At 50.6% G+C, this 12,405-nt stretch overlaps 1 protein-coding gene across 1 annotated transcript in view; it reads left to right on the top strand.

The window, feature by feature from the left end:
• DYNC1H1 (dynein cytoplasmic 1 heavy chain 1) overlaps window positions 1–12,405 on the top strand; it is a 1,397,843-nt gene that overhangs the window by 662,328 nt on the left and 723,110 nt on the right. Inside the window, exon 47 of the mRNA XM_085626346.1 lies at window positions 4,125–4,339. Coding sequence (XP_085482472.1) covers window positions 4,125–4,339 — 215 coding nt within the window. The remainder of the gene's footprint in view (window positions 1–4,124; window positions 4,340–12,405) is intronic.

Raw genomic sequence — 12,405 nt, 5'->3', positions numbered from 1 at the left:
ACTCCATCGGCGCACCTTTGGGCCCCGCGGACTCGACTGGGGGCCCTGGGCCTTCGACGCCGGATGCTCCGGCACCTCAAGGTCCCCTTGGATCCAAGCCTGGATCGGCATCGGTCGACTTGGTTACACCTCTCATGCCGATTCCACAGGCACCACGTCCACAGCTGAAGCCAGTTGTGTCCCCAGCCGGCGTCGACCCTGGCCTCCACCCCGATGTGGACACAGAGCTGGACCGGAGTCGACCGACGCCGGATGGGGTACTGATGGGTACTTTTGTGTCCCTGTTCTATCCTGGTTCTTTTCCGACAGATTGGGAACCAGAGGAGAGTGAGGAGGACTGGGAGGGGTCTGGAGACCTTTGACTGACCAGTTAGGTTACGAACCGGACTGGAGAGAGGACCTGGGGGATGCCAGTGGTCTTGATACCTCCCCAGACCTTGGCATGTTGTTGTCTCCTACCATGGCTATGGAGGAGGGGAGCTTCCTATGCAGTGGTGTTGCGTAGTGTGGCCGAGGTTCTACACTTTGAGCTCCCTACGGTGGCGGTCAGGACTAACCTCCTGACAGAGGTGCTTCAACCGCAAGCAAGCTTTTCAGAGCCCCTGCTGCCGTTTAATGAAGCTCTAATTGACATCCTTTTAGGCACCTGGTCCAGGCCCAACACGGGGGCTCCCGTGGATAGGTTGATTGCCAGATGCCACCTCCCGGCCCCGGGGGACCGCACTTTCCTGTCCCAACACCCCACCCCTGTGAGCTTGGTGATTCAAGTCTCTACTTCCAAGAGCTCATTCCCTAACGCTCCACCAGATACGGAATCCAAGAAGCTGGATCATCATGGGAAGAAGATTTTTTCTTCCGCCAGCTTGGGACTGTGGTCGGTAAACCCCGCATGTCTATTTGTCCGTTATTCCCACTCTTTGTGAGACCCGGTTGCGCACGTGCTGCCTCAGTGTCCGGAGGGGCCTGGACCATACTCTCCCAGGGTATTGCTGCAGGGAGGGATACAGCGAAGTTTACCATCTGCTGTGGGCTGGATACCGCCGACACTCTAGGAAGGATGATTTCCACGTCGGTAGCCCTTCGTCGCTACGCCTGGATGAGATCGACCGGCTTTTCAGGGGATGTTCAGAGCACCCTTATGGACATGCCCTTTGGCCATCGCCTTTTTGGCGAGAAAGCAGACGCGCTCTAGAGCTTTTCAAGGCCAAGTCCTTGGGCCTCTCCAAATACCTTGCGCAGTCTGCTTTTCGCCCCTTTCGTGGCTATGGAAGGGTTGTCCCACTACGTCCCGCCCAGGGCCACAGGCTGACGCCATTTTGCGCGGCCGGCAACGTGGGAACCACCGCCGTGGTTCTGGGGGCCAGCGAGCGGGCCAGTCCACCAATCCCCCCCATCCCCCACTTCTGCCTACAAACCTTCCTAGTCCGACATTTGATGCCCATCACTCGCCAGTGGGCGGCAGGATCCGCTATCACCTCACCCACTGGCGCACCGTCACGTCGGACAGGTGGGTTTTGCAGATAGTCCGAAGGGGCTACTCCCTCCCCTTCGAGGCTACCCCCCAGCCATGCCACCTCAGTTCCATCGTATGTCGGAGGATCATCTGGGCCTTCTCCAACAGGAAGTCACGGCTCTTAGCCAAGGGAGCCATCGAGTGCGTTCCTGCACCAGGAGTAGGTCGTGGTTGCTATTCCCACAACTTTCTGGGACCCAAGAAGGACAAGGGCCTGTGTCCTATCTTGGGTCTCAGAAACGTCAACCGCTTCCTCCGGAAGGAGAAGTTCAAGTTGTTGATGCTCGCTCAAGTCTTGTCTACTCTAGACCCTGGAGACTGGATGGTAGCATAGACTTGCAGGACGCTTACTTTAACATCCGTGCCCTGCCAGCCCACCGGCGTTGCCTTCAGTTCACAGTAGGCCACGAGCACTTTCAGTTCACCATGCTCCCCTTTGGCCGTACCAGCGCAGATCAGGGGTTTCAGTCTTCCCCTATCTCGATGACTGGCTGTTGAAGACGTGCTCGCCCCAGGCTGTCTTCTCCCACCTCCAGGCTACGGCCAACCTCCTGCATTTGCTGGGGTTCTCCATCTATGTGCCGAAGTCACACCTGACCCTTTCAGAAGCTCCTCTTCATCGGAGCGGTTCTGGACACAATGCAGTTTCGGGTTTATCCTCCCGAACAGCGAGTCTGGGATATTCGGGCTATGATTCAGATCTTTCAGCCCCTATCCTGGGTTTCAGTCAGGATGACCCTGAGGCTGCTGGGCCAGATGTCATCCTGCTGGTCCATCATGCCAGGTGGCATATGCAGGCTCTGCAGTGGGACCTGAAGTTCTAGTGGGCGCAGCATCAGGGAAAAATGTCCGATTGCCTCCAGATCTTGGAGGGCACTGCACGACAATTGAAGTGGTGGCTCACGAGCCAGGATTGGGTCAACGGCAGGTCCCTCTCCCTTCCCCAACCAGAACACACAGTGGTGACAGACGCATCCCTTCTGGGATGGGGTGGCCACATGGGAGAGGCGGAGATCAGAAGCCTCTTGTCTCCGTCGGAGTCCGGGCTCCACATCAACCTTCTGGAGCTTTCTGGCGATCCGTCTTGCACTCAAAGCCTGCCTTCCCTCTGTTTGGGGAAGAGTAGTGCAGGTATTCACGGACAACACTACCGCCATGTGGTACTGCTACAAACAAGGCTTGGTGGGGTCGTGGACCCTATGTCACTCTGCCTCTGGACATGGCTGGAACATCAGGCCATATCCCGGGTTGTTTAACACCTGGCAGGATCACTGAACGCCAGGGAGGACAAACTCAGCCACAGGTGCATGATGGATCATGAATGCGTCTTCACTCAGAGGTGATGCAAAGTCCCTTTCAGCAGTGGGTAGAGCCTTGGTTAGATCTATTCGCCATCGAAGAGAACGCGCAATGTCAGCGATTCTGCGCGTTGGAATTTCCAAGGCGGCACTCGCTAGGGGCTGCCTTTCTATAAGCCTTTCCGCCTGGACAGTCCAGTCTGGCGGGGCGGCTTCTTTGGCCGTTCTGTTCTCCAGGATTTTCTGGTGTGAACTTAGTTCGCACACCCACCTCCGGGGTTGGTATTGCTGGGGTATCTAGCCTAAGGTAAGAATCTATAACTAACGGTTTCTTTCAGATGAACAAGTTACTTACCTTTGGTAACGATATATCTGTGAGCAACATAGGTTAGTTATAGATTACTTGCCGCCCCACCCATCCTCCCCATTCTGCCTACTGATTTCTAGGGTTGACATCCTTTCAGGGCCCTAGTTTTGTGCACCAGTGGTCAGTGTCTTGCATGGCTCTGCGTTTCTGATGCGGAAAGTCGTGTACAGAACTGACGTCTGCGTGCAAGGGCGTCGTCTATGCTACTGCGATGTCATCCCGGCGACCACAATGCCAACGACAGACGAGGAGCCGACCGACGCCACCTTTCGATGTGCAGAGATACTACTGACGAAAAACTTTCCGGATCCAGCCTGACGCCTGGGGGTAGTTCCAAGGTAAGGCATCTATAACTAACCTATGTTTCTGACAAATATATCGTTACCGAAAATAAGTAACTTGTTTGTTAATGTCACACTGTATGCTGAAGGGTGGGTTATTGGTGGAAAGCTGTGATGCTTGCTGTGCGATGAGTAGCAAAGGATGTGAGCCCTTCGCTGAATGAGGCAGCAAGACTGATCTGCTTTAGCAGTAAACTGTGTACCACCAGATGTTCAGACGTCATATGTCTTTGATCTAAATAGACTCTTCATCTTAATTTAGCATAGAGCTGGTTATCAGTACCCTGAGCTGGTGGTGGAGGAGCGATGGAAGTAGTGGATGCTGCATACAGAAAGCAGGTTTTCACAAAGGTTGTTAGCACTGATGAGCCTGATTTTGAACTTAGTGAATTTGCGATCGACTTTCTCAGGCATGCTGCTGCAAGAGGTTGTCAGGCTTTGCTGTCATTTTGATTGTACAGTTTTACAACAGAAAATTACCATCCTTGTCTTGCATCAGTAAGAGAGCCTGTTAAGGAGTTAAGCGCTCATCACGCTCTAGATGATATTTTGTGAAGCTGATATGCATTACCATTCAAAAACGTGTACTATTCTACATTATTTAGGTTCCAGGACTGTTTGAAGGAGATGAATACTCTACCCTCATGACACAATGTAAAGAAGGAGCTCAGAAAGAAGGCTTGATGTTAGACTCGCATGAAGAATTGTACAAGTGGTTTACTAGTCAAGTCATTCGCAATCTACATGTTGTGTTTACTATGAACCCGTCCTCCGAGGGATTGAAGGACAGAGCTGCTACTTCTCCCGCTCTCTTTAACAGGTAACTAGTTTTTTGTGCAAAAGTGTAATGCATTTTCTGTGAGCTTTGTATCTACTTGCTTAGAGTGAGTTATGGAATATTCTTAACCTTTGACCAACTACTCCCTTTGGTTGCTGTTACATATAAAGTTAGGAGGCTTGCATTCTAGTATCTTATTAGTGATTATAAATTGTAATAAACAGGTTCTTTAGTGGAAGGGAATCACCATTAGAGTTGCATTTATAGGTCTTGCATAGAGCTGGTGTTAGCTGTGTTCTTACCAGCTTTGTGTATTAAAAAACAAAATCTTGTATACAAAAACATACATAATTTTTTAATAGCGAGGCTTTGTGTCCACCTTCTTCTTATAAACTTTCATTTACTTTTTGCTTCTGTCCACCACTGGGTGTGGGTTCACCTCAGGCAGGGGCATAGCTTAGTCAGTAAGATTTGGGGGTGGTGGGTAAAATTTAAATTTCCCAAATAACCCGATGAGCCACAGAGCTGTGGTGTGAGATGACCAAGGTTTGGGGATGGACTATTCACAAGAGCAACAGCTTCAGTACTGGTTTGCATTGGGTGTACCTCGGTCTTAAGTGACATAGTGGGTGAAAGACAATGGGATAGAATTGGAGGTGTGCAACATTTGTGTAATTTATTATTGCATATTTTCATGAATTTGCACAAAATGTAAGTCTGTTTTACACTATATTTTAGCTCAAAATCACGTCAGTTGTTGGCAGAAAGGTACATTTAAACAGCTACTCGTGTGCTATTCATGTGTGTTTGCAGTAAGTTTGTACTGCAAATTGCACCATTCGCTGACTACTAATTTTCTCGCTTGTCCTGGCACCAAATGAGCCATGTTAAGGGGGATTTGCATCCCCTCACCTATGAGTGTTGCCAGATTTAGGTACTAAAGGCGGACTCTTAAAAGCTCCCTACCTTGGAATGCTTCTATTTGTAGCATGTGTTGGCTGAAGATACTCCTGCCATCTAGTGTTGGGCCTGGACTTTGCAAATTGTTTTTCTCGAGAAAGCTTTATAATCGCCATTGTGCATGTCAAAGTCTTTGTTCCTAAAAAAGTTTTTTTCCGCCATCTTGCTCATATGGATTACGTCTAAGCTCTTAAAGATTCATTGCCAAACTGCCTACTGGGAAAAAGTAATTTTCAGAATCCATTTCTGCTCCGGAGAAGGACTTCCTGGATTCTAAAAACAATCAACCGTCAAAAATAATTGTCTCCGTGTGATGGAGACGAAGAAAGAATCCTTCAGACGGTGTCCTCGGAGCGGAGCCAAGTACGCACACTCTGACACACACGACGTCTGTAGCTTGTGCCTCTCTCCGAAGCACAAAGAAGAGTGCGCCGACTGTGCATCATTTTAAAAAGTAAGAAGTTTCTCGATCACAACTAGATCAAGGGCTCGCCCATAAAATGGAGCACGGAGCTAAGGCTGGATTCAGCCACGACAAAGACGCAGACAGCAAAGCCAGCACTCCAACAGGAAGCGGGACGGTAATAGCCGGACCCCACTACACCCTGTCTAAAGAATCTTCTGAGAAAGAACTAGGTCCGATACAACCCACGTCACTGGCCACAGACTCTGGACTGAGGACTAAAATGACGCCGCGTACCGTGAGTACTATTACCCACCCCCCATAAAAAGATTATACGTTCTTCACCACCAATACTCCACATGGTGCACCACAACTCTCGGGTCTAGGCCGAAAGGGACCAAGCCTCAGAACGAAGAAAACAGTTTCCTCGATCCTGATCACGTAGTCGGGCATCAAAAAGGGAATGGTTCCGAAACTATCATGGCACCGATGACCACATTGACTCTGACCAAACCGTCAACACCAAGGCATATACCGGAAACGAAAAAAAAGATCAGCACCGAAGAGCTCCAAAACGTACAAGCAGAACAAAGTCTAATACTTTGGATCCAAGTTCTGCAAAAACACCACGGACACTCTTCTAAACAGAAGAAAAGCAATGATTCCAGTAGGTCTAAGGCACATAGTGTTTCTAAAGCAACAACAACTGCATAAAAGAAACCGGAGACAAAAAATACTAAACCCACTGAAGATCAGGGTGTAGTATTTGAGAGACTACAGCATTTAATGCAACAAAAAAGAATGGCTACAAAAAGAAAGCCAGTAGGGGACATCTTTCTGAGGCTCCACAAAAAATTATAACCCAAGAAACTAGAGGCACAAGCCCTATAGTTCTTAGTGTATCTGCTTCACCTCACACTTGTTAACCATCTCAACAAGGAGAAGAGGGAGAAATAAAGGACACTGATTCCCAGGGTACACAATACTGATGACACACTTGATCCATGGGAAGACTATGATGTGGTGATTCCAGATTATAACATAGACCCACCTGGGCCCACAAAACATTATCCCCCTGATGACGCTTCCTCCAATCACAGTGTCATAGAAAGAGCTGCTCAATATCACAAGCTCCCCATGCATTCAACAGAGGAGAAAAGTGACTTTCTGGTTGAAACACTATCACATACAGAAAGAACTGTCCAATATTTGCCCATAATTGGATCCATTCTAAATAGTCCTAACACCATGTATTGAAATAAAATATAAAGCCTCACCAAACGACCCAATATATATTCAAGGTCATCCACCAGCAGATTCACTTGTTACCACTGCTTGTAAGAGAGCTGCTGCACAAGGCACTGGAGGAGCACCTCCTCCAGATAAAGCAAAAGAATAGACACTGCAGCAAAAAGAGTTGCTACAGGCTTTCCAAACCAGTGGAGGATTGCAAACTCTTTGGAAACACCTCTCACGCTATAACAGAGCTACCTGGGACGATATACAGGAGCTTATGCAACATCTTCCAGAGGAATACTGGAAGAAAGGGGAAGATCTAGTTAATGAAGGGAAGATTATTTCAGATGCTAACATCAAATGTGCCTTAGATGGAGCTGATACTGCTGCTAGGGGCAAAAGCACTTCTAATATGCTCAGAAGGCATGCGTGGCTATGCATTTCTGGGTTCAAGCCTGACGTACAACAATATATTTTAATGTACCTTTTGATGGAGAACATCTTTTTGAGCCTGCAGTAGATGATAAACTAGAAAGAAATTCAAAAAAAGACACTGATACTGCAAAGTCAATGGATACTTCACAAACCACCACACAGAAACAGCTCTTTTGGAAGTACCAAGGTAGAGGAGCTGCAAAAACTTCTACCACTGAAAACCCTTTATACTAACAGCAGCAATACTATAAAAAACGGCATGATTATTATCGGGGAGGATACAAAAAAAAAAACAAATATAGAGTAAGAGGCACACACAACAAGGGCTCCTCCACCCCTGGAACAAAATGACTTGCTAATACCATCCCCCAACAACAGAACACCTGTCTGGGGAAGGCTGCAAAGCTTCCATCGGCTGTGGCAAGACCTCACATCAAACCAATGGGTCTTAGACATTATTAAGCAAGGATATTGCCTAGAATTACTTCAACAACCACCAAGTATACCACCAAAAGGAAGATATTAAGTCCACAACAGCTACACCTGCTCAAAGAAGTAGTAAATGCATTACTGCAGAAAGAAGCCATTGAGATAGTCCCATACAAATACCAAAAAAAGGGATTACTCTATTTACTTTCTAATACCAAAGAAAGACAGAACCCTAAGACCCAATCTGGATATACGGCCACTAAATCGCTACATACTTTCAGAACATTTTCACACGGTAGCAAACTAAGAGAAAACATTCATGTGTTTCCTTATCTCGACGATTGGCTGATCAAGAGTCACAAAATACAAATGTATAGCAGACACCCAAAAGACAATACATTTACTGCATCAATATTGGGTTTCTCAGTCAGTGTGACAATATCACATCTCCGACCATCCCAAATTCAACCTTATCTGGGGTCAATTCTCAATACCATTTCGGGGACAGCTTACCCCAATCCCCAAAAGGTTCTCAAGTTCCATAACCAACTAGATCTTTTTCAGCCACATCACCTACCAGTCAAACAATCACTAGACTTTTAGGAATGATGGGTACTTGTATAGCAATAGTACATTATTCTTGCCTACACATGACCCCTCCAGAAGTGTTAAGTGTCTCAATGGTCACAAGCGAAAGGAAATCTGGACGATCTAATGTTGGTTTCACCAAAGGTTCCTCAGGCTCTATCATGGTGGAACAATCACAACATTATAGCAGGGAGAGCCTTCAGGATCCAATCCCACAAATAACAATCACAACAGATGCATCACTTCTGGGGGTGGGGGGCTCATATGAAGGACATTGTGGATCTGAAAGAAACACGTAGTGATATATTCCTTACCTTAGAATTACCCCCAGGCGTCAGACTGGATCCAGAAAGTTTTCGTCAGCAGTACCCCTGTGCGTCAGAAGGTGGCGTCGTGCGGATCCGTGTCCGTCATTGGCGTCGTGGTCGCCGAGATGACGTTGCGGCAGCTACTTAGACGCCGCCCTCGCGCGCTGATGTCACTTTTTTCTTTTTCCGTGCAAGCAAGCTCCGATCCGGGAAGAGCAAGTACCCCCTGTCACTTTTTGACTGAGTTTTTTCGAGGCTTTTTACTTCATTTCTTTTGAGTCGATCGACTCCTGGTGTCGTAGGGATGCCCGACTTTAAGAACTGTGGGGACTGTCACCTCATGATGTCAGTGATGGACCCGCACCGCGTGTGTCTCTACTGCCTGGGGCGCGACCACGACTCCAAGTTGTGCCCAGACTGCCGGGCCATGGCGCTGAAGACTTTTGCGGGAGCGGTCCCGAAAGTTGCTGGAAGTCCGGCAGTCGGCTCCACGCCGCTCAAGGTCCCGGTCCCGTGGGAGGTCGAGGGACCGGTCGCGGAGCCATCACCATCATTCGTCTGGATCGAAGTCTTCGCACTCGGGGTCACGTAAGTCGAAGCATTCCAAAAAGAAGTCGAAGAAGTGTCGTTGCTCTTCGACTTCCCGTCGCGGCTGAGGGTGCAGGTGGTGCCACCCTGCGGCTCAGATGAAGCCTGCGATGCCGCCGCTGGCCTACCCACCTTTTCCAGGTCCATCAGCGACGCCTGCTCATGTGCAAGAGTTTCTTGCTACCATGGTCTGACTCTTTGGGCCGTCTGGCCCAGCCGGTGCGCCTTCAGGCTTCGCGGGCCTGACTGGGGGTCCTGCCTTTCCGTCGCCGATTTAGACGCTGATGGGGCCTTTCTACCCCTATGTCAGTCCTTATTTTCAGCCTGTTTCACAGACCTCGGAGGAAGGGGAGGACTGGGAGGAGTCTGAGGACCCTCTCACACAAGGGTGCGACTATGATCCGGACTGGGCAGAGGATTTGGGGGATGCCAGCGGTCTTGACACCTCACCTGACCTTGGCATGCTGTCTCCTCCTTTCGTGGCTACGGAGGAGGAAGTAAGTTACGCAGTGGTGTTGCGTTGGGCAGCTGAGGCCCTCTGCCTCGAACTCCCTACAGTGGCCGTCAGGACTAACCTCCTGACAGAATTGCTTCAGCCAGCGGCAACCTCTTCGGACCCATTGCTGCCTTTTAATGACGCGCTTTCGGACGTTCTTTTGGGCACTTGGTCCAGGCTAAACACAGGGGCTCCTGTGGCCCGACGCCATCGCTCGGCTCCGGGCGACCCCCCTCTTCCTGTCCCAACATCCCACTGCTGAGAGCTTGGTTGTCCAAGCTTCTGCTTCCCAGAGCGCGTTCCCTTCCTCACCTCCGGATAGGGAATCAAAGAAGCTGGAGCAGCTTGGCAAGAAGCTGTTTTCATCTGCCAGCTTAGGGCTGCGGTCGGTGAACACTGCATGCCTCTTGGTCCGTTATTCCCACTCTCTGTGGGATACGGTTGCACAGGTGCTGCCCCACTGTCCAGAGGAGGCCCTGACAGTCCTTTCCCAAGCTATCGCTGCTGGGAGAGACGCAGCTAAGTTCACCATTCGTTGTGGACTTGACACCGCCGACTCGCTGGGAGGGCGATTTCCACGACTGTGGCGCTTCGGCGTCACTCCTGGCTGAGGACAACTGGCTTCTCGGGGGATGTCCAGAACACTCTTATGGACATGCCCTTTGATGGCATTCGCCTTTTTGGAGCGCTTTAAGGACTCGCGGGCTATGGCCAAGTCTTTAGGCCTGTCGGCCACTCGACCTCCTCCGCCTTCTGCCTTTCGCTCCTTTCGCAGCTGCGGAAGTGGTGCCCCAACATGTTCCTTTCAGAGCCATAGGTCCGCGCAACAACAACCTCAGCGCGGCCGAGGACGTGCGAACCACCGAGGCGGTTCTGGGGCCAGCGGGCGGGTCAGTCCACCTCCACCCCCGCAGCATCCACTTCCAAGCCTTCTTAGTCAGACGCCAGTGGGCGGCAGGATTCGCCATCATCTCCCCACTGGTGCAACATCACCTTGGACAAGTGGGTGCTGCAACTAGTCCGAAGGGGCTACTCCCTCCCCTTCAAGACTACCCCTCCAGCTATGCCACCTCAATACCACCGCATGTTGGGAGACCATCTTGCACTTCAGCAGGAAGTCACGCCCCACTTGGCCAAGGGGGCTATCGAGCGCGTTCCTGGGCCAGAAGTAGGTCATGGTTGTTATTTCCACTACTTTCTGGTCCCCAATAATGACAAGGGCCTGCGTCCTATCTTTGACCTCAGAAACGTCAACCGCTTCCTCCGGAAGGAAAAGTTAAAGATGTTGACACTAGCTCAGGTCTTGTCTGCCCTCGAACCGAGAGACTGGATGGTAGCGTTGGACTTGATGGACGCATATTTCCACATCCCCGTCCTGCCAGCCCACCGGTGTTACCTGCGGTTCACAGTAGGCCACAAGCACTTTAAATTTACCGTGCTCCCCTTCGGCCTTACCCAACGCCTCTCGGGTGTTCACGAAAGTGATGCCTGTGGTCACAGCTCATCTGCGCAGATCAGGGGTTCCAGTCTTCCCCTATCTCGACGACTGGTTGTTGAAGGTGGGCTCGCCCCAGGCAGTCTTCTCCCACCTCCAGACTACGGCCGACCTCCTGCATTTGCTGGGGTTCTCCATCAAAGTGCTGAAGTCACACCTAATTCCCTCTCAAAAACTCTTCATCGGAGCGGTTCTGGACTCGGCACAGTTCCGGGTTTATACTCCCGAGCAGCGAGTCCGGGATATTCAGGCTATCGTTCTGATCTTTCAGCCTCTATCCTGGGTTTCGGTCAGGATTCTGGCTTCTCGGCCTGATGGCCTCCTGCATCCTGTTAGTGGATCATGCCAGATGGCCTATGCAGGCTCTGCAGTGGGACCTGAAGTTCCAGTGGGCACATCATCAGGGCAACCTGTCCGATCACGTCCAGATCGCTGCGGGCACTGCACGATAATTGCAGTGGTGGCTCATGAATCACGATTGGGTCAATGGCAGATCCCTCTCCCGTCTACAACCGGAACACACAGTTGTGATGGACGCGTCCCTTCTGGGATGGGGCGGCCACATGGGAGAGGCGGAGATCAGAGGACTCTGGTCTCCGGCGGAGTCCGGGCTCCACATCAACCTTCTGGAGCTTCAGATAATCCGGCTTGCACTGAAGGCATTCCTTCCTTCTGTCCGGGGAAGAGTAGTGCAAGGACACCACCACCGCCATGTGGTACTGCAACAAACAGGGTGGGGTGGGGTCGTGGACCTTATGTCAGGAGGCTCAGCGCCTCTGGACATGGCTGGATCATTTCCCTGGTGGTTCAACACCTGGCAGGTTCTCTGAACGCCAGGGTGGACAAACTCAGCCGCCGGTGCATGATGGATCACGAATGGCGTCTGAACTCTGATGCAAAGTGTCTTTCAGCAGTGGGGAGAGCCTTGGTTAGATCTATTCGCCACCGAAGAGAACGCGCAATGTCATCAGTTCTGCACGTTAGAATTTCCAAGGCGGCACTCTCTAGGCGACGCTTTTCGTCGCGAGTGAAGTTGCGCTCTACTATACGCCTTTCCACCTATACCACTTCTACCCAGAGTGCTGAAAATGCAGCATGGCTATCGATCCCCTGATTCGACTGCCTCTTCGGGAGGATCTTCTGTCGCAGCAACAGGGGATGGTCCTCCAC

This window comes from Triturus cristatus, chromosome 9 (assembly GCF_964204655.1).
Source record: "Triturus cristatus chromosome 9, aTriCri1.1, whole genome shotgun sequence".
Taxonomy (NCBI): Eukaryota; Metazoa; Chordata; class Amphibia; order Caudata; family Salamandridae; genus Triturus; species Triturus cristatus.
The sequence above is the reverse complement of the archived record's forward strand: the minus strand, read 5'-3'. Positions and strand labels throughout refer to the sequence as shown.